This window comes from Malaclemys terrapin, chromosome 2 (genome assembly GCF_027887155.1).
Source record: "Malaclemys terrapin pileata isolate rMalTer1 chromosome 2, rMalTer1.hap1, whole genome shotgun sequence".
NCBI classification, from domain to species: domain Eukaryota; kingdom Metazoa; phylum Chordata; order Testudines; family Emydidae; genus Malaclemys; species Malaclemys terrapin.
In genome coordinates, this window is record NC_071506.1 from 284,847,166 (window position 1) to 284,869,097 (window position 21,932).

At 55.6% G+C, this 21,932-nt stretch overlaps 1 protein-coding gene across 4 annotated transcripts in view; it reads right to left on the reverse strand.

Moving 5' to 3' along the window:
• Window positions 1-6,047: 6,047 nt before the first annotated feature.
• LOC128830954 (zinc finger protein 565-like) overlaps window positions 6,048-21,932 on the reverse strand; it is a 28,869-nt gene continuing 12,984 nt past the window's right edge. For 2 of the 4 annotated variants that reach the window (XM_054016937.1, XM_054016936.1), the window contains exons 2-5: window positions 18,229-18,353; window positions 12,926-13,052; window positions 10,008-10,109; window positions 6,048-9,092 (exon numbers count right to left, since the gene is read on the reverse strand). In XM_054016937.1, coding sequence (XP_053872912.1) covers window positions 7,924-9,092; window positions 10,008-10,109; window positions 12,926-13,052; window positions 18,229-18,252 — 1,422 coding nt within the window. In that variant the 5' untranslated portion in view covers window positions 18,253-18,353 and the 3' untranslated portion in view covers window positions 6,048-7,923. The remainder of the gene's footprint in view (window positions 9,093-10,007; window positions 10,110-12,925; window positions 13,053-18,228; window positions 18,354-21,932) is intronic. The other 2 variants (XM_054016935.1, XM_054016938.1) reach the window with 1 other exon arrangement.

Genomic DNA, 21,932 nt, shown 5'->3' on the forward strand with positions numbered 1-21,932 from the left:
GCAGGGCCGGTGCTACCATTAAGGCAAACTAGTTGGTTGTTTAGGGCGCCAAGATTTGGGGGTGCCAAAAAGCGGTGCCCCCATTTTTTTTTTTTTTTTTTTACAGCGTTCCTGGGCTGGGCTGCTGGCGGCGCGCTGACACGTGCGGCTCAGACTCCCTCTCCCAGCGCAGCGGCCGCTCCACTAGCGCCGCAAGCCTGGGAGGCGGGAGAAATCAGCTGTTTGGCGCTGCGAGCCTGGGAGGGGAGGAGAATTAGAGCAGGGGCAGCGTGCTCGGGGAGGAGGCGGAGCAGAGGTGAGCTGGGGCGGGGGAGCTGCTGCAGGGCTCCCCGGGGCGGGGGAGCTGCTGCAGGGCTGGGGGTGGGGGCGCAAGGTGGAAGTTTTGCCTAGGGCGTGAAACTTCCTTGCATTGGCCCTGTGCAAGAGTCCCACTGCCCTTAGAAGAGAGAGGCAGGAGATGCCGCTGCTTAGGCCAGGGGTAGGCAACCTATGGCACGCGTGCCAAAGGCGGCACGCGAGCTGATTTTCAGTGGCACTCTCACTGCCCGCGTCCTGGCCACCGGTCCGGGGGGCTCTGCATTTTAATTTAATTTTAAATGAAGCTTCTTAAACATTTAAAAAACCTTATTTACTTTACATACAACAATAGTTTAGTTCTATATTATAGACTTATAGAAAGAGACCTTCTAAAAACGTTAACATGTATTACTGGCACGCAAAACCTTAAATTAGAGTGAATAAATGAAGACTCAGCACACCACTTCTGAAAGGTGACCAACCCAAGGGAAAGTGGTTGGCCCTGAAACGCCTGTTCATGCCGTGATGAGTTGCTCTCCCCAAGGACCTAAAACCCCAGTTACCCGTGACGCTGTTCCCAGGCTTTGGTGCAGGCAAGTCTGGCCTTGGGGAAAACGGTGCCCTGGACTAACTTGTATTACGGTGCCCCCTGCCCCTGCTGCCTCTCCCAGCTCCCCACCCATCGCTCCCGGCCCCTGCTGCCTCCCCGGGCTGTCCCCCCCCCCCATTGCCCCCTGGTCCCCGATCCCTCTCCCGGCTCCCCACTCATTGCCCCAAGCTCCCTTCTGCGGCTTCGCACCCCAGGCCCGCTCTGCTCCTTGCCTCTTGACCATGGCTCCCCGCAACCATGATGCCCTGGGTGGTTGCCCATGTGACCCACTCATACGGCCAGCCTTTGTTGCAGGTAATAGTCATTGTGAATTCAGCCTTTTTCACACTTATGAATCATCATTATGGAGATTTATAATTTGCCTTTGGGCCAAAACCTGATCAGACCTGGGGCCTGGCTGTGCTGGGTGCTGTACAAACCCAGGGGCGTGGCCCTTGCCTGGGCTGGCTTAGAGCCAGAAAGAAAGGCAAAGCATAGGAGAGAGGGATGGAACATGCAGGCAAAGTGACCGGTGGCAAATGTCTTGTGACTTCCACGTTTGGTTATTTAAAAAAAAAAAAAGTGGGTCTCACAGGGGCTGAGGTGTGGGGAAGGGTGGAGGGGAAAAGCTAACAGGAGCAAGGGAGTGGGGTTAATCCAGGAGTGGGAGGGTGAGGCCAGCAAGAGAGGGACTAGGAGGCAGAGGGGAGGCTGGTGCACACAACCAATCAGCAGAGAAGAAACGACATCCACAGTCCGAAAGCACCACTGGTGTCCAGGTGTTGGGCCGGTGTCTCCTGCTGGGGGAAAGGCCCTTCTTGCTGGTGATCTGCTGGTGGGGGCTGGGGGAACCTGCTGCCTCTGGAGAAGGGGTGCTCCAGGTGGCGGGGGGGTGTCCCAAATCAGCCCTGGTACCTGTGGACGTATCCGTTATTTGTAAATATTCACTAGAAAGTTTGTACAAACCCTTTTCTGCCTGGGGATCTTTCCCAAAATCTTCACTGCAGGCTAGTTCCTATTCATAGCATGTGACTGGGTCACAAGGTAGTGTTTCTGCTCCCTGATTGGTGGTGTGAAACGTACTAAACTGGAGACACATGACTAAGGAATTGCAAATGCTCCTGTTTGTCCACAAGCCCCTCGCTGCAGCTGGCGCTGGGTGTTTGTAGGAAGCACAGCCCTTCCCTAAATATTCCCGGGAAGAAAAACATTGCTGGTACCTTGGCGCTATAGGGACACCAGGCTGGTGCAGCGCCCGGTCGTCGGCTGCGATCAAACCTGGGGCCTCTGAAGCTTAGTGCAGGAGCCTCTAGTGCGTGAGTGAAAAGCTCCATTGCTCAAGCTGTGGCGGGACTAGGTGCCCCTGGACGGGGACAGAGTGACACACCCAGCAGCCCTGGGTGACACGAGCACGGGCCGAAGAAGAACAGGTTTTAAACACAGACACAGGGTACTAGCGAGATGCTGCCCCAGGGCTCGATCTTGCACAGTGCTGAGGAATCTGGTGATTGACACTGTGCATTTGAATGGTCATGTGACCTACTGACTATCCTCCTTTTGCCTTTCTTTGTATTTTGCATATTAACCTATCATTCGCCCTGGCTACTTTTCTTTGATTGCTTGAATAAATCCTGCTATACAGCCAGAGATCCCGCTGTCAGGGTCTGCTGTGCAGGAAAGCCAGACTCATGCCTTATTCACTGAGTCAGGAACAGAACCAAAGTAGGTCCAACCCACTCCCTAATTTGCACCCACAATTTTGCATATGCAAATTTCAGGGCACCTAAAAACTCTGTCTTGCGTGCACAGGAATAGCACTGACACATCGTCCAGGGGAAGCCTGGGACTGGGGTCCCAGCTCTTAGACTGGGGTAGCCTCTACCATGCTCTAAGCTATGCCAGGCCATAGGCTGGAGCTGCCAAGGGCAAATAACGGAGCTGTAACCGGCTCCAGGCTGAACCGCCTCCTGCACTCCCTGCTGCTAGCCAGCGGGAATATTTATATTCAGAGTAGCTGCCATCCCCATCTTCTACCTGCTATTCACATGGCAACATCATAAGCAACTTTCTGATTAGCATCAGCCTGAACACTGTCTCGTTTAGAATGATCTGCATATGATTCCTAGCTCGCCCTCCCCCAAGGGGAGTTGGAAGTGGTTGGGTTGGATTGTGTTCAGTTGTAAGTGGCTTCTCTCAGGAACAAATTCTCAGTCTTGCTTCAAAGCCTAAATTGCTCGTCAGTTGGAGCCAGGTAGATATTTCTATATGCGACGCAAGCTAAAATAAGGACCGTGTTAGTAATAAAGACCTGAGTCCCTCTGTGGATTGGGGATGTTATTACTAACCTGGTCCACCTGTTAGCCTGTGCCCCAGAGGCCTGTCTACACAGCAGCTGGGAGTGTGCCGCCCTGCCCAGCTAGACAGACCTGCACTAGCTGGGTTTGAGCTTGAGTGCTACAAACAGCAGCGTGGACTCTGCGTTCCAGCATGGACTCAGGCTTGGTCTATACTACACAGTTAGGTCAACACAAGACAGCTTGCGTCGACCTCGCTGTGGTCATGTCTTCACTTGAATTTGGCTCCTGCCGATGTCGGAATCTCTCTGCGCCGATCCAGTCACGCCACCTCCCTGGGCGGCGTTGAGTCACGGTTGCTGTAGTTAGGTCGACGCAGTGTCTGTGTAGACATGGCATTGCTCACATCGACTGTTACTGGCCTCCGGGAGCCACCCACAATGCCCCAGGCTGACAGTACAATTGATACAAGCGCTCCTGGTGGGGACGTGCACCGCCGACCCAGAAGCCAAGTGTGGTCTATTGTACTAGCAATACACGGCTGGCTGGCTGATTTCAATGTGAGTTGTGGTGCTCAGAACCCCTGACAATTTGGCTCAGTCTTTGAACTTCCCCAACTCCCATCTATTACATATGGAACGTGGAAAATATAGAGAGTCTTGTCACTCTTTAGTCCAGCGGGTGATGGGTTCACTAACAGAAACCAGACAAGGAAACCTCACGGGGAAGAGGGGAACCATTCAGCTTTCAAGCTCTGGCCAGAAGCTTTAGTATAACCATTTACCACAGGGTATTTCTCCCAGCCAGTTAACACAGGAATCGCCAGACCTACTCACACCATTGGCCCGTTCACATGCGTGTCGCCTCTGCTACAACAGCCAGTGCCAGATACTTTGGCGACGAGTGAGAGAAACCCGATGTAAGCAGTGTGTCAGGATGAGCTCTACCCTAACATCTGGTGGTGAATTATGGCAAGTGTGGAAAAGAACTTCAGGGGCTGATCTTGTTTGCATAGGCACACCCACCCGCCTAGCATGAGCCCACAGCAACCAAAAGTGGTTACTTTGGCTGGTGTGAGATCCCCAGTTTCTCTGTTATTGGGGCGGGAAGAATAAAGTGTTGTTACCCTGATTATGTGAATCAAGGCCAGTGGAACTGTTGTATGACAGAGGGACTCACCATTAACTAAGTAGCACTCACTAGACAAGGGACATGGGTTCCAAAACCCAGTGAACTGAGAGAGGCTGGGGACAGGTATTTGTAATGGGTGGTATGGGCCCCCTTTGAGGGACTGAAACACCAATTGCATCTGCTTCTGTCTCCAATATTGAATGTCAGAGCTAATTTTGATTACATTAGAAGGGAGACTTTGTGCACCCACAAGGGGGAAGAGATCTATAAACCCCCCCTGCTGGACTTTATCCCCTGAACCTAACTGAATCCCACCACGTGAAGGTGGGATTCAGTTAGGTTCAGGGGATCCCCATTACCCAGCCCACTTACTTATACCCATGACTGTCCCTACTTTCTGTATGGGTGATAGACCCTCACCGCTTATCGGCTGTATCCTGATCCCGCCCACCGGTTCCCCCCCCCCCTCCATTGGGGACATTGCAGTCTGTATATATTATGTGTGCTGCCCAACCCCAAAACACTAACATCCCCCCTATACTCTGTATGTTACCCCCAATGACCAATAACTGACGCCTCAAATTTTCTGTATTGTTTATTTTCAAATATTCTCTAATAAAATTTAAATCAGAGGGGTAGCCATGTTAGTCTGGATCTGTAAAAAGCAACAGAGAGTCCTGTGGCACCTTTAGGACTAACAGATGTATTGGCGCATAAGCTTTTGTGGGTGAATGTCCACTTTGTTGGATGCATGTATGAAAGCTTATGCGCCAATACATCTGTTAGTCTTAAAGGTGCCACAGGATTAGAAGTCTAGTTACAGGCTGCTGAGCTGAATTCCCTTTGGGCTAATGGTGCACCAGCACTGGGGCTCCCCTACTACAAACTGAAATCACTGAGCGCTGTATTAAGTAGTGGGGGAGCCTGAAGATATATTGCTGAGTAGAGCTGAGCAGCTTGTGGCAGGCGGGGCAGGTGGCCTTGGACCCTGTGTGCCCTCCTTTCCCCTCCCATCTCCACCGGGGGGTAAAACTCTGCAGAATTTTTGAACTCCTGGGGCTGCACTGACCAGGGACAGAGACTTTTGGGGTGTTGGACTTTTGTGATTTTTTGGGTTGCTGGACTCAAGAACCAAAGGGAAAGAACATGGCCCAATTTGGTGGGGTGGGTCTTTTTGCTCATGGTTTGTGATAGGAATTCTGTTTGTGCATTGTTTCCCTCCTTTATTAAAGGGCTTTTGCTACACTCAGACTCCGTGCTTGCGAGAGGGGAAGTATTGCCTCCTAGAGGCGCCAGGGGGGTGGTATATAATCGTCCCAGGTCACTGGGTGGAGGCTGGAGCCGGTTTTGCATTGTGTTATTGAAACGGAACCCCTAGATACTAAACCCAGCCCTTGCTGTTGCCAACTCAAACTGGCAGAAGGGTTACATCCATAACGGACAAGGATGTAAAAACGGGCCCATACTATGGAGGAAAATTGTCCTAAACCCATCATAGTTGGGTTATGCCCGAAGTGCAATATTTTATCACTCGCATAAAAAAAAAAAATCTGCCTTTAGCTAACTGGATGTTTGCAAATATACAGCCCTCTTTCGATACTTAGCCTCTGTGATATCTTGGGCTAATGAGTTCCGCAGGTGAATTACGCATTGCGCTTTTAAAACAAACAACGTTTCCTTTATTCATTCATATTTCTGTAAATAACTCTCTCTGTAAATAAAATGCAAGCACACTGCACCTTTTAAACATTCAGTTTATATCCATAACTGCTAACACAAAAGAACAAGAGGGTCTTACTGATAAACTTGATTTCCTTTAAAGTAGAATTTGACAAAAATAGGATGGGATTGGGTTAGGTTGGGTTTTTATTTAAAGCATTTGCCTTTAGTCACATGCACAAAAGAAATCATAATGATCCCTGGCCTGACATTCACACATGATTACTGATGGTTCTTGCATTACTTATACTCCACCGGCACATTAAAAAGAAACCCAGGCAGAGGCCCTGGGAGGAAAAAGTCACTTTTAAAGTAGCCGCTGGTCAGTTTCATCTCCAGGATATATTTACAGTGAAATTCATTAACATCAGTATCAGAGGGGTAGCCGTGTTAGTCTGAATCTGTAAAAAGCAACAGAGGGTCCTGTGGCACCTTTGAGACTAACAGAAGTATTGGGAGCATAAGCTATCGTGGGTAAGAACCTCACTTCTTCAGACGCAAGTAATGGAAATCTCCAGAGGCAGGTATAAATCAGTATGGAGATAACGCGGTTAGTTCAATCGGGGAGGGTGAGGTGCTCTGCTAGCAGTTGAGGTGTGAACACCAAGGGAGGAGAAACTGCTTCTGTAGTTGGAAAGCCATTCACAGTCTTTGTTTAATCCTGATCTGACGGTGTCAAATTTGCAAATGAACTGGAGCTCAGCAGTTTCTCTTTGGAGTCTGGTCCTGAAGTTTTTTTGCTGTAAGATGGCTACCTTAACATCCGCTATTGTGTGGCCAGGGAGGTTGAAGTGTTCTCCTACAGGTTTTTGTGTATTGCCATTCCTGATATCTGACTTGTGTCCATTTATCCTCTTGCGTAGTGACTCTCCAGTCTGGCCAATGTACATAGCAGAGGGGTTATGTACATTGACTCCACCGAGAGGACCATGTGCCGGGAGGCTGGGAACGGAAGGGGGCTGAGGTAGCTTTAGCTTGGTTGTTGAGCGAGCGGAGAGAGCTTGTTGTGAGGGGAGCAAAAACGAACGCAGCACAGGCTGCCAGCAGACTGGTTGTGAAAGAAGCGCCCGGGTGCCCGCACGGAGAGCCCAGCTGGAGGACCTAATGCATCTGCAGTGCACCCCCCCGTCTCCCAGAGAGCCGCAGGACTCAAAGACACATGCCCAGGAGAAAGCAGCGCCCCCGTCTGGCGAACGTTGGCTAGCTCAAGCAGAAGGCAATGCGGGGCCTAGGGCGTGGAGCTCAATGCAGATAAACTACGACTGAGCCCTTCCTTGGGAGGGGTTTGCAGTGATGGGGGCGTTACCGTTACCAGTGCAAGAAGGGGAAAGCGCTAGGAGTTAGAGACCCCGAGCCTGTGTGCATGGCTCGCTGCAGCAAAGGAGGCAAAGGGCATAGACAGATGGAAGGTCCTGTGGGAGAGGAAACGTGACACCGGTTCGGCAGTGGGTGTGCTGCCTGCTGACCAGTACTTCTCATTGTTTCCCTGGGCTCCCCAGCCTGTCTGTCTGTCTGTCTGTCTCTAGCCATTTGTTTTCTCCTCTCTTAGGAGTAAGCTCGTTGGGGCAGGGATGGCCTTTCTGTTCTGTGGTATACAGCGCCTAGCACCTGACCTAGGACTAGATGATTCTGCAAGACAAAGAAATAATCAGAGCAGCGGGATTGGACCATGTGTGTGCTCACACCCGTTCACAGAGAGGCCCACGGTGCTGTGACGGAGAACCCCACCCCCTAGGCATGCTACCCAGGCATGCTGAGAGGCTGGGCTGAGAACGCCCTAGCGGGATTAACTAGGAATTTCCTTGTTAGTCTGTCCGAGAGACAGACCCTCCCCATCACTGCAGTGGGATAACAATGGATGCTGGGGGAAGCTCGCAGCTGCCATTAAAGCATTCAGAGTGTGGCTGTCCCAAGGGATCCCTGGTGTTCCATGGTCCCGTGCCACGCTCTGGGGGCTGGGGAAGGTACGGCGCTTGGCTGGATGTCGCCCAGTTTCCAGAGGAACGTAGGCCTGGCTGAAAAGGAGCCGGCTCCAGCAGCTTCCGACCGCGTCGGCTGCTTCCCTCCTAGGTGCTCTCCCCTGGGGCTCAGCAAGGCACGGGCAGGCTGGCTGCACGGCAGGGCCCTCTCCGCCAGGTGAGTGCGCTGGTGAGCGGCCAGGTTGGTGGGCTGGTGGAAGCCCTTGCCGCACTTGAGGCTGCGGTAGGGGTGCTCCCCGGTGTGGGTGCGCTGGTGCACCGTGAGCTGGGAGTGGCGGATGAATCCCTTCTGGCACTGGGCGCACCGGTAGGGGTGCTCCCCGGTGTGCGTGCGCTGGTGCACGATGAGGTGGGAGCGGTGGCTGAAGCACCGCTGGCACTCGGCGCAGGCGTAGGGTTGCTCGCCGGTGTGCGTGCGCTGGTGCACGATGAGCTGGGACTGGCTGATGAAGCTCTCGTGGCACTCGGCGCAGGAGTAGGGAAGCTCGCCCCCGTGGATGCGCTGGTGCACCGTCAAGTGGGAGCGGTGGCTGAAGTGCTTCTCGCAGGCCGGGCCCGGGAAGGGGCACTCGCCCGTGTGGTTGTGGCGGTGCACCACGAGGACCGAGGGCTTGCCAAAGGTCTTGCCGCAGTCCGGGCCCTTGAAGGGCCTGTCGCCCGAGTGCGTCCGCAGGTGCTCGGTGAGCCTGGGCTGCGCGGTGAAGCTCTTCACGCTGTGGGGGCACTGCAGCGGCCTGGCCTCCCGCTCAGCTCTCAGGCGGTGCTGCGCGGCCGCGCTGCCCTTGCCTCTGGGGCACCGGCGCGGCTGCTCCTCGGCCTGGCTCTGCCGGCGGTTCGGCTGCAGCCCGGAGGTGTCCTCCTGCCCGTCGGGCATTGCTCCAGAGCCGGTTCCCCAGCGGCCCAGGAACTCCGGAGCCTTCCCCCGCTGGGAGCCAGGCTGCGCCCGCGGCCCAAACTCACTGCAGCCCCACTGGACACGTGCGTCCCAGCTGGGGAGAGACGGGGCTTCTCTAGGCTGCTGCGACTGCTCAGCAGCCCGATGGATGGCGGCCGCTTCTTGGGCCAGGCCTAGGAAGCCATTTCCTGAAAGGTTCAAACACAGCATGATGCCACTGACTCGCTGAACCAGCCAGCCCCAGCCCCAGCCCCAGCCCCACACTGCTCTGGCCCCGTGCTGTAAACCCTCCTGCTGGGGGCGCTGGCCTGGCCACTCACGGCCTGGGGTGGGAGGGAGCTCGGCCAGCGGGGGCAGGTCTAGCACTGAGCGTTAGCTAAAGGTTCTCGGGGAATTTCATGGGTAACCGCAGCCCGTGGGCCAGGGTGGTTGTGGGCGTGGCCGGTCCTTCTGTACTCGTTTGAGGGTTATGGCATTGGCTCTCAGAGCCCAGGATTTTATAAATGCAGCCACCGTATCGCTCACCGTGTCCCACTACAATTCAACCCCTGGGCTTCCTGGGGTAATCGCGGGAACATGGTCCCGCTCCTCCAGGATTTTGTCTGAGATGCTGGGTACAGATTTTATAGTAGCCCAGGGGTGGCCAAACTTACTGGCCCTCCGAGCCGCAGACGACAATCTTCAGAAGTTTGAGAGACGGGGTTCACCTGCTGCATTTCAGGGCTTCCGCCCTGCTCCTGCTGAAGCCCCGAGCCCCAGCAGACATGCCTGCCCGGGACTGGATTCCTGAGACCCCCCACCTGTGGGGCAGAAGCCAGAGGCCAGGCATGGGGGTCACGTGGGGGCACATGCTTCCCCAGATTTTTGCCAGGGTTTGCTGGCCCTGCTCAGTCACATGGTGAGGGAGGGCCCCCTCCCTGCACAGCCGCTGCTGGAGCTGGCAAGCTGGGAGCTGCGGCTGTGGGGAGAGGCAGCGGCAAACAGCTGGGAGCTGCAGGGAAAGCTGCAGTTTTTGCGGCTGCCTCTCCCCACAGAGCCTTTAGGAGAAGAGAACCAGACCCCCGTCAGCTTTGCCCACAGACCCTTGTGAGCCACACACTCACCCCCCAAGTGGGTCTCAGGTGCAGGGTCCCTGGGATCCTGGACACAGGCCTCGCCCCCTCGCTCCATCAGGGACACGACGCCACGTCTGGGGATCTGGAAGCCTTCCCGAGAAAGACGATGACAAGCTTTAGGGTTCAGACTGAGGAGTCTCTGAGAAACTCAGCAGAGCTTTTCTCTGTGATCAGGAGGGCTAGAAACTTACTTTTGCTTTTAAGGAAAGCTGAGACTCTCATGTAACCACCTGATTCGAGGAGTTGGGGCTTTAAGAAGAACAGCAAATCTCACAAGCTGCATGATAATATCACGCGAGTGGTAACGCCGGCTCTGTCTTGAGACGCCCTTCTTCCACTCAGGCTAACCACTTATACCCCGCAGTGGGAGTTTAGTTGGGGAACATTTCGTTACGCTAGAGAGATATTTTTAAATTTCCTTGAACGTCGCTGGGAGGAACGTGAGAAGGAGCGTGTATAATTCTACACCTGCATTGTAACAGACCCAGGGCCATTTGGGACTTCACTGTTCTAACTAGTTTGCTTGTTACAGCCATCTGGAATTTGGGGGTGGGATGGCGCTATGACATGGATCCCCCCGCTCCAAAATCACAATCTTCTACTACCTGAGCTAAAGGGCAAGAGGGTTACCATTCGTCCGGATTTCCCCAGACATGTCCGGCTTTTCTCAGTTAAAAATAGTGTCCGGGGGGAATTTGTAAATGTCCGGATTTCCCCCCCATGCAGAGCACGCGCTGCTGACAGGGCAGCTGGCTGGATGGTGCCACTTGCATGGGGCTCCGGCAGCCAGAGAGACCCCTCCTCCACTTCCCCCTCCTCTCCCCTGCAGCTGAGAGCACTCCCCTCCTCTCTCTCCCTCCCTCCATTCGCCGCCGGCCGGCCGTTGGCAACGGGCCTCCGGCAGTCTGGAGCTCCTCCCCCTGCCCAGCGCGCCGCTCCGCAGCCCTCTGCGAGGGCGGGAACCAGGCTATGCGCTCCGTGGGGGAGCGCGGCAGCGTGTCAGGCTGCGCGTGGAGCCCGACACGCTGTTCTGAGCGGCACGGTAAGGGGACCAGGGGGTCGGAGAGGGGCAGGGAGGTTCTGGAGGGGGCAGTCAAGAGACAGGGAGCAGGGGGAGGGTTGGATGGGTCGGGAGTTCGGGGTGCGGCTGTCTGGGGGTTGGGGGTGTAAGGTTTTGGGCAGTCAGGGTATAGGTAGGGGGTAGGGTCCTAGGGGGGCAGTTAGGGTGGGGGGGGTCTCAGGAGGGGGCAGTTAGGGGACAAGGAACAGGGAGGCTTAGGTACAGGGTGGGGTTCTGGAGGACAGTTAGGAGCAGGGGTCCCAGGAGGGCGCAGTCAGGGGACAGGGAGCAGAGGGGTTTAGATGGGTCGGGAATTCGGGGGGGGGGGGCTGTCAGGGGGTGGGGAGTGGTTGGATGGGGCGTGGGAGTCCCTGGTATCTGTCAGCAGGTGGGGGTGTGGATAAGGGTTGGGGCAGTCAGGGGACAGGTAGGGGGTAGGGTCCTAGGAGGCCAGTTAGGATGGGGGGAGGGTCTCAGGAGGGGGCAGTCAGGGGACAGGTAGGGGGTAGGGTCCTAGGAGGCCAGTTAGGATGGGGGGAGGGTCTCAGGAGGGGGCAGTCAGGGGACAGGTAGGGGGTAGGGTCCTAGGGAGCCAGTTAGGATGGGGGGAGGGTCTCAGGAGAGGGCAGTCAGGGGACAGGTAGGGGGTAGGGTCCTAGGGAGCCAGTTAGGATGGGGGGAGGGTCTCAGGAGGGGGCAGTCAGGGGACAGGTAGGGGGTAGGGTCCTAGGGAGCCAGTTAGGATGGGGGGAGGGTCTCAGGAGAGGGCAGTCAGGGGACAGGTAGGGGGTAGGGTCCTAGGGAGCCAGTTAGGATGGGGGGAGGGTCTCAGGAGGGGGCAGTCAGGGGACAGGGAGCAGAGGGGTTTAGATGGGTCGGGAGTTCTGGGGGGGGCTGTCAGGGGGTGGGGAGTGGTTGGATGGGGCGTGGGAGTCCCTGGTATCTGTCAGCGGGTGGGGGTGTGGATAAGGGTTGGGGCAGTCAGGGGGCAGGTAGGGGGTAGGGTCCTAGGGGGCCAGTTAGGATGGGGGGAGGGTCTCAGGAGGGGGCAGTAAGGGGACAAGGAGCAGAGAGGCTTAGGTAGGGGGTGGAGTCCTGGGGGGCAGTTAGGTAGGGTTACCATAGGTCCGGTTTTTCCCGGACATGTCCGGCTTTTTGGACCTCAAATCCCCGTCCGGGGGGAATTGCCAGAAAGCCGAACATGTCCGGGAAAAATAGCTTTGCCGGCATCCCTGCCCCAGTCCCCTGCTTACCTTGCGGCTCCTGCAGGCTGTGAGCTGCAGGCGGATTCTCCCGCGGCGTCTGCTGCTGCCCTCAGACACCTCAGCTCTGTGTAGCTGAAGAGCCGAACTGCCCGAGCGCTACCGGCTTCACGGTTTGCCAGGCAGCCCCCAGACCTCCAGACCCTGCCCCTGGCCAGGCGCTTCCCCTCTCGGGCTCCGGCTGCGCTGGGGAAGCGCCCGGCCGGGGGCAGGGTCTGGAGGCTGCCCGGCAAACCGTGAAGCCGGTAGTGCTCGGGCAGCTGTTTCGCGGCTGGGAGGGAGGAGGGGGAATGCAGGGCGCTCAGGGGAAGGGGCGGAGTTGGGGCCGGGAAGGGGGCGGGGCCAGGGCCCCATGGAGTGTCCTCTTTTTTTAATGAGGAAATATGGTAACCCTAAAGGACAATCTCATTTAGCTGTTAGCAGTATGGGGCCTAAGACACACAATTGGCCAGTTCTAGTCCCATCCATTAGAGGGCAGTGTGCACCTCCGCACCCGAGCCAGTAACACAAAATGCTAGCGAATCCGGCCCAAAGTAACACAGGAGGGAGGAACCGGGTACAGGGAAGGCAGATTGGTGCCTTACCTAGAGAAAGCACAGTCTCCAAGTTCTCCTTCATCACCTCCTTGTAAAGCTCCCTCTGCCATTCTGACAGAATCTCCCACTCCTCCTCAGAGAAATAGACGGCAACGGCGTCAAACGTCACCGGGACCTGAAACAGCAACGAGTGCACGTGTGGTCGGATTAGTCTCATTTATAGGACAGCAGCACCCAATCGCGCATGGGCCCTCATTGGGCCAGGGGCTAAAGAAACACACGGGGAGACACAGTCCTGTTCCCAAGAGTTGCACAATCCAATTTTCAGACAAGATCTGGTTCAATGGACAGAGGGCTGGGCTGGGATACAGGAGAACCGGGCTCAGTTCCTGGGTCCTCTGCTGACTTGCTGGGCGATTTGTACGAGTCCCTTCCTCTCGCTGTGCCTCTGTTTCCCCTTCCACCCATTGCCTGTGTTGTCTATTAGACTATGGTCTTTTGGGGAAGGGTCAGTCTCTTTCAGGTGCTATGAACGGCCGGCGCGAGGAGGGATTGGCCCAGGTGGGGAGAAGAGGGAGATGGCAGCAGGACGCTGTGCACAGCTCCGTGAGTCACACTGAAATCAGACCTGCTTTTTTTAACCTTCGCCGTTGTCTGTCGCATGTTTTAAAAACTCAGCTTCTGCCAGTTTCTGGATTTTTTTTCCAGTTCCCCTCTAGTTCAACCCGATGGCGCCTGGGGCAGCGAACCATCCAGGGGCCTTCCCAACTTGCCAGACAGATAACTGACAGTGGAGACTTTCCAGGCATTTCACCTCACCAGCACGGACCTGTGGCTGGGGCAGGAAGTAAGAAGTCTTGTCTCCTGCTGAAGCGGCCAGGGGAATTCAGGGGGGCAGGATAGACTGATCAGAGCTGGAATTTGGCCACGATGCCAGGACAGGGCCGTCGGAACGGGGGAGCCAAGGGACCATGGCCCCATCACTTTTCAAAGTGGGAGGGCCTTTTTACCAGCCCTATGGGTGAGCGATGGGGGGTGTGGAGAGGTGTGAGCAGGGGCAGGTTCTTGGGGAGAAGGGGTGGCAGGGTCGGGGCCGCGGGGAGAAGGGGCGGCGGGCGTGGGAGTTTGGGGGATGGGGCAGGGCCAAGGTTTGGACCACAGTGGCCACCCACTTTTAGGGAGCTTCCATCGCTTCTGTGCCAGGATCAACATTTTGCTACCAATCTATGACTAGATGATATACTCGTTCCCAGCACGGCTTGATCTAGTGAGCTGTGGGTTCCTCCCAACCCCGGTCCCGAGAATTTGGGGGCAAAGTCGGTTTGGATCAAAGCAACAGACCCGTCCGCATCAGTCCTAACGAGAACAGGCCAAAGCCTAAGGTTCTTACTCAGCAATTTTTCTGGTTCCTTGAGTCAGTGAGTGAGCATCTGATCTGATTCAGGATTGAATGAGGAGTCAGGAGCACTGGGTGGGGAGTATTTCCCTCTGCCCAGCCTATTCTGAACTAGCCCAAGCAACAGGGGCTCCCCCAAACAGCCTGACAGATCTCAGTGCAGGCCCCTCTTCCTTTCACCCGTTTTATCCCCCAGCTCTGTGCTGTTCAGGGCAGGCGGGGAGGGAGGCGGGCTCAGTGTGCGCGGGGGCAAGTGAGCCGTTGCACCCGGCCAGCAGAGAAGAGATGCCGAGAGAAACACGGGACCCACCTGCTCGCTGTCACATCGGTGAATGAGACAAAGGTTCCAGGTCAGTGCCACAGCAACGGCTACAAGACAGGTTGCGACAGCCCACCCCGGGGGTGGGGACACGGGCCGGGGCTGCTTTCAGGCCCCCCCACCCAGGACAGGTGGAGGGTCCGGGGCTCCCCAAAGCAGCCCTGGCTCCCTGGACGGTTCTTAATCACTTATCACTGCCCCGCTCTGGCTTCTCTCCTGGCCAGAGGGTGGGGCCTTGGGGGGAAGAGGAGGAGTAGGGGGCAGGGCCTAGAGGGGAAAAGCCGGAGCAGGGGCGGGGCCATGGAGGGGGGCGGGATTCCTGCACGTGTCCCACTTTTGCCTTTTGAAAAGATGGCCCCTGACCAGCGGCAAATGCTGGGTTTGCCGCTATGGAAGCCAAGTCAGACCCTTCTGCCCCCCCGTAGCCGCTCTCAGTGACAGCAAAGAGAGCTAGGGAGTGGGTGCAGAGCAGAGCCTCTGTCTAGACACAATCCCAGCCCTGCGTTGGACTTTCGACGCATCCCCATCGCTAGCTCCCTGCCAGAGGCCCGCTGGGGATCTCCCCCAGCCTTTGTGGAAAGAGAGCTTGGGAAGTTTATCGTCTATGATGGAGATGGGCAAAACACTGGGATAGCTCCAGTGAAGTGAATGGGATTAGAACAGGAATCCTTCTGGCCCGGCCCATTCACTCCATACCTGATCATAGGTCCCGGTTGGCCATTAACTAGATCACATTCAACAAGCTTCCTCCCGTCTTGTCTCCTTACCAATCTCTTACCCTGATTTTTCTACATACCCAAGTTGCTGCAGGGACAGTATTGGATTTGGGTCTGGAGGTCACCGTCTGAGCGTGCGGGGTGATGACAGCCCTTGAGAACCCCTGTCCTATTAGAAACCTCTCTTTAGAAAGGATGGGGAGAGAGGGGGCAATAGATTTACAATGGATACAAAGACAGTCCTTTTTTAAAAAATGCAACATCTAATTAATCTGTGGAACTCATTGGCACAGGATAATCTTGAGGCCAAGAACTGAATAAGGTTTAAAACTGGTGAGAAAAGTAGGTGAAATTCACCCCCTGTAGAGACCAGCACAAAGACCAGTTACATCCCATTTCAGCCCTACAAGATCTATGCACCACTCAAGTTCCACTTGTGAATTTCACCCTATCCTGATAACTGAGATCTGCCCATTCATGTACAAAAAGAAACAATTTTGCATTGTCATGGATGGACTCAATTACTTAACAGAATATTAAAAACATAAGAAGGGCTATACTGGGTCAGACCAATGGTCCATCTAGCCACAGACACCGACTTTCCAAAGTTCCAGGGGTGCTCGACTTCCAGCTCTGCCCCAGGCCCCACGCCCACTCCACCCTTTCCCCCAAGGCCCCACCCCTGCCCTGCCTGTTCCCGCCCCCCCTCCACCCTGCCCCACCTCTTCCTGCCCAGTTCCGTCCCCTCCCCCGAGCAGGGCCGCCTGGGGGTGGGGGCAAGTGGGGCAATTTGCCCGAGGCCCCACAGAGGCCCCCACGAGAATATAGTGTTCTATAGTAGTGCAACTTTTTTTTATGGAAGGGGCCCCCAAAATTGCTTTGCCCCTGGCCCCCTGAATCCTCTGGGCGGCTCTGCCCCAAACGCACCGCATCCTTGCTCCTCCCTCCACCCCACCCCCCAGCCTCCTGCATGCCACGAAACAGCTGATCGCAGCGTGCAGGAGACTGGGGGGGAGGCGCTAATCAGTGGGGCTTGCCGGCTTGCTCAGCACCCACCATTTTTCCCCCATGGGTGCTCCAGCCCCGGAGCACCCATGGAGTCGGTGCCTATGCATCTAGCCCAGTATCCTTTTTCTGACAGTGGCCAGTGCCAGATGTTTCTGGCAGTTGGAGGGTTAGGGACACCCAGATCATGGTGTTACGTCCTTGACCATCTTGGCCAGTAGTTCTCAAACTAGTGCACTGGTGCCCTCTTTCACATAGCAAGCCTCTGTGTGCAACCCCCCTTATAAATTAAAAACACTTTTTTACATATTTAACACTATTATAAATGCTGGAGGCAAAGCAGGTTTGGGGTGGAGGCTGACAGCTCATGACCCCCCATGTAATAACCTCGTGACCCCCTGAGGGGTCCCGACCCCCAGTTTGAGAACCCCTGATCTTGGCTAATAGTGGTTGATGGACCTATCTGCTATGAACTTATCTAATTCTTTTTTGAACTCAGATTTACTTTTGGCCTTCACAATATCTCATGGCAATGAGTTCCACAGGTTAATTGTGGCTCATCTGAAGAAGAATGTCCTTTGGTTTGGTTTAAACCTGGTGTCCATTAATTTCATTGGGTGACGCTGGTTCTTGTGTTATGTGAAGGGATAAATATTTGCTTTCTCCACGCCAGTCATGATGTATAGACCTCTATCCTATCCCCCCTCACTCAGCTCTATTTTAAACTGAACCATCCCAGCCTTTTTCATCTCTCCTCCCACGTCTAATGTTTATGAGGCCATGGAAAGCTCCGTTTGTGATCTATCTTAACGAGAATGTGCCCTGTCCCTAGTGCACATAAAGCCCCACTCATGGCAAACAGACTTGGCTGAAAGGCACTTTCCCAGAGCCAGAACACACTGAACTGTTTCTACCAGCCTGGGAGGAAAGGGCAGGGCAGGGCGTGGAACTGTCATTCCATGGCAAGGGATCAATCCAGGGATGAACATTGAAAGCCAGTGGACAGGTAGGTCAGAAGAGACTGCCCTTGGCTCCCACCTCTGGGAAGGCTAGCGCCAGAACAGCTCTGGAGAAGCCAGTCAGGGCCCTGGGGTAGAAGGCAACGGGGCCGCTCCTGAGAAGTGCACCTTTCCCCCGGGGGGTGCTGAGCCCTCTCCGCTCCCTGTGCAGCTAGTGGGAGTTGAGGAGGCGCCGTGCCCGACCCCCATAATAGGCGCAAAGAGAGGGAAAGGCTCAGCTGATGCTAGGGATTTACATACAGACCTGCCCGAGCTACCCGGTCCTTTGTCTCCTGTTGGTGGGCTGGAGATCTGTGTTTAAAACACAGGCAAAGGGACCACACGAGTCTTGTCTCTCAGGCTGTGCGGATGGGGAGCGAGGGGTGCATGTGTGTGTGTTGTTTTAACCCTTGCGATGCTGGGGGGGATTCAGAGGAATGGCTCTTGCTCATGCGGCCAGGTCTCCATCCCCCACCCCCCTGCCCAGCATGGAAATTAAACACCAGGGAACATCAGCCATGACTCCCAGAGCCCTGGCCTCGGGCACTTTCAAATCTGATACCTACTGACATGTCAGACATGTTGCTTAATTTACCCCCGTCCGGGCCGAGCAGCAGCCCTGGTCTGTGATGTGCTGGGGCCACGACCGACTGGCACCTGCCAACGTCTGAAAGCTCCCAAGGGAGGCAGATAGGGGCATGGCTTTTTGCTCCATTGGACTAGGCGGTCCGGGAGGGGAGACGGGACAATATTGGTGACTTGGGGACTGTTCTCAATCGGGGGCGAGGCCTGGGTGAGCTTGGAGTGTCCGGTTAAGACGACTGGGAATGGCCACGGGGAACCCCGGGCACTGATCCTGTCCAACAGAGACCAGTAACCACAAGCCACTCGGATCTGACCGTACACCCAACCCTTACCTTGCGAGAGAGCCCTTCAGACATGTCGGCAGGTGATGCGAGGTGTCCGGGGCTGGGAGCCGGTCAGCAGCCTTCACCCAGATCTCTCCACCTCGCAGGTCTCCATCGCTCACGTTTTCATGTGACTGCAAGAGTGAGTTCCCAGTCAGCCGGGGCAGGCCGCCCACTGCCCCGCTCCACAAGCTGATGGATACAGGACTGGGGAAGATTAGCTGTCACAGCTCATAGCAAGGGCAGGGGATATGGGGAAGGGGGTGGTCCTCAGAGCCAGTGAGGGGGACAAGGAGGAGCACCCCAAACGGAGCTTCAGATGGTCACTGCTTTGGCTGATCAAATCCCCCTCTACTGAGATGGTCCTCAAATCAGAGGGGCATCTCCCTACATCAGAGCCATCTCCCTTTGTAAGAGCCTCACAGGAAGGGGCCGCGTGGGCTGCTGCTAGAGGGGGACGCTGGGAGATGTAGTTCTTCTGCCCAGGCCTTGCTGTGGGATGCCTGCGTGTGCCAGCCGCAGTCCCCAGCACAGACCCTCCCCAGCTTCCTACGGGAAGAAGGGATAAACTACATCTCCCAGCCGGGCCGGGGCTGAGAGTCAGGCACTGGATGGGGAGAGGAGCTGCAGAAGCACCTGTTCCTGTCCTACTTGCTCAGGGCCGGCTCCAGGCACCAGCCTGGCAAGCAGGTGCTTGGGGCGGCCACTTTGGAGAGGGGCGGCACGTCCAGGTATTTGGCGGCAATTCGGCAGACGGTCCCTCACTCCCGCTCGGAGCAAAGGACCTGACATTTGAGTAACTGCTTGTGGTTATGAACCCAACGCCCAACGCTCAAGCCCTAAGACAGGCCCAGTTCCTCATTGCCTGGGGTTCTGGCCCCACCCAAGTTAGTGGAAGTTTTGTCATTGGGGTCACTGAGGCCACAGTTCCAGTCAGGCTCTGAAGCTGCTGACCAAGAGTAACGGGAAACGTCACCCGCCAAAACACTCTCCAAATTCCAGCGAGGGAGCCTGGCGCTGCCTGCGATTCTTTTACCCCTTTAACGCGTTGGCCTATCAGGCAGCCAGAGCCGACCAGATCGTTTCCTAGCCTGGGCTCAACTGGCAGAATCATTTGCATCTGTGGGTGAAGTTTTCGGGCCAAACCCTGGGTGTGGCCAGCCTCTCACGGAAGTCAGTGGCGATTTTGTCTGAACCAGGATTTGGCCCTTTGAGTTTGTGGACTTGATGGTTTTCCTCCAGCGAAGCCCACTGGGGTTTCACAGCTGACTCCAGCCCCAGCAGGCTCTGGTAAGGCCGCCTGAGGAAGTTGTAAGGGAGACGCTGATACTGCACTAGGTGCAAGGAGACTCCGTCCCCCCGCCAAGCCCGCGCCCCGTTCAGCCCTTGGGCACCATCGGCACAAGGAGCTGGGGAGCCTAGTGCGGGAGCAGAGTCCCTACATCGAGGGGCAGGGCAAGGGCAGGTGCCATGTTCTCATTGCGTCCCCCCAGGTCGGCCCCGTGTCAAAGGGTGGCCCCGATCCCACTCCAGCTTAGGCTCCCTCTGGTACCAGAGGCTGAGTCAGCAGGAAAACGTCCTGGAGATGCTGCTGCTCGCTTCACCTTCCCTGGGCCTGGGCTTGAAGCCCTAAAGCCTTAGGGAGATGATATCTCATGGAGAGCATGTCCTTGTGCTGAGATGGACCCTACAGACCATCCGCCAAGCCTCCTTGTCTGATTGGACAGGGTCTCAAAGAGGAAGGTGCCCCCCCTCCGCCCAGCTCAGTCACCCCACTTTATCTGGGCACATTGCTCCCTCTCTTACACCCAGTCAACAGCTTCGTTGAGAGGGCTCAGAACCTCGGGCCTACAGAGCGAGGAAACAGATGGTCCCGCAGATCTTGTACTGGTCGGTGCGTTCACTCGGCAGCCGCGCTAGGAAGTGATGGGGGCTGCCGATTGCCTGGGAAAGCCCAGCAGCCACTTGGCCGGACGGTGAATGCAGCCAAGTGGAGTAACTGTCCTGGAGGACAAGGCACCCGGCGCATTCCTGTAAACCCCTTCAGAGTTAGCGGAGTGCCTGAGAACTCAGGTGACCCCAGGGTTTTTGAGTGAGGAGCTGAACAGGAAGGTGGTGGCAGAGACTTCAGCAATGTTAGAGACAGGGCCAGTGAGCTGGAGAGGCCAGGAGGTAAAGGAAGCTGGTGATATGTAGCTGGAAGCTGGACCTCGCAGGGTCCCAGAGCCCCAATCTGAGCCCGAACATCTACACGGCAATTTTACTGCCCCACTGCCCGAGCCCCGTGAGCCCAAGTGGGCTGACCCGGGCCAGCTGCTGGTGTTTAATTGCTGTGTAGACGTACCCTTGGAGCCGTCCAGCCATGGCACTACCCACACAGAGCTGTTCCCTGCAGACTTCACCAGTGTTTCACCAGTTTTGTCCCTTGGGATACTATCCCAAAGGGCCGGTCGGGAAGGCTCCCCTGCCATTCAGCTGAAATTCTCCTTTCCTGAACTTCCTCTCACTTCTCGTGCTCGTAGCAGCATGCGCCACGTCGAACAACTCTCCTGCCTGGGGGCTAACAGCCTACGTCAGCTGTTACGTTTCCCCTTAGCGATCACTTCGCCAGATGGCACATGCCCTGCTCCGTCAATCACTGCTCAGATCCCAATCCCCACATCACTTGTGTCGCTGTGCTCCAAACTCACTTCCATTTGTCAGTACCTAAACTGAACGTTACATTCCAGGAGTGCTCGCACCACAGCTGTATGGACAGAATCTATCGCCTTCCTTCGTCTGGCCTTTATTTCAGCCAGACCATGTTGTAAATTCAGGTCAAATCTGCTGTTTATTATGACATGTCTGTCTCCATTGGTCATTCCTGCTTTCCCAGTTTCTATCATTCCTTCCGCTTGAAGATCTCAAAACAGGTTCCAAACATACCACATCCATTGTACAGGTTGGGAAACTGAGGCACAGAGTGATTAAGTGAATTGGCCAAGATGATGCAGCAAGCTAAGGATCAGAACCCAGGAGTGCTGTCTTCTGGCCCCATGTTCTGACATCTAAACAATACTGTCTCTCTGTAGTTTTTCAGAAGGTCTTTTCTAGGTGGTCTCACCATCATTCTGTTGTCAAGTTTGCCATCTTTGGAACGCAGGTTCATCTAACCCAGGGTCTTGGCTCTGACAGCAGCCAGCACCTGCTGCTTCAGAAGAAGGTGCAAGAAATCCTGTAATGGACAACTATGGAATAACCTGACCAAGTTAAAACACAGTTATGCTGAGTGGACTGGTGACTGCTTGGAGCACAAACCTCTTTGAGATGGGGGGTGAAAGCACCCTTCAGATAGTTGCAAGGAACGCTTCAAGGGGCCACGTCTACAACAAGGCCTAATCGAGTCTGTCCAGAAAGTGGCACCGTGTGTGTGTGTGTGTGTGTGTGTGTGTGTGTGTGTCTGAAGGAAGGCAGAACACACAGAAACTGAGAACCCACAGAACAGAGAGAGATGCAGTGGCAAAAAGCAAGAAAGCCAAGCAGGAACCAGTGAGCACGGTATGTGTTCCTGGGAAAGCTACAGAGAGTTTTGGGCCTGTTGGCTAAGAGGTTGGGGACTGTAAGAACCTGCTCCTTCTGTTCTTGGTTGCTCCTGCATTCAGAGAAGCAGGACTTGGTTCTTTCCTTGTAAATAACCAAGATTGCATCAATGCCCGTCTCAGATTCCAGCCATT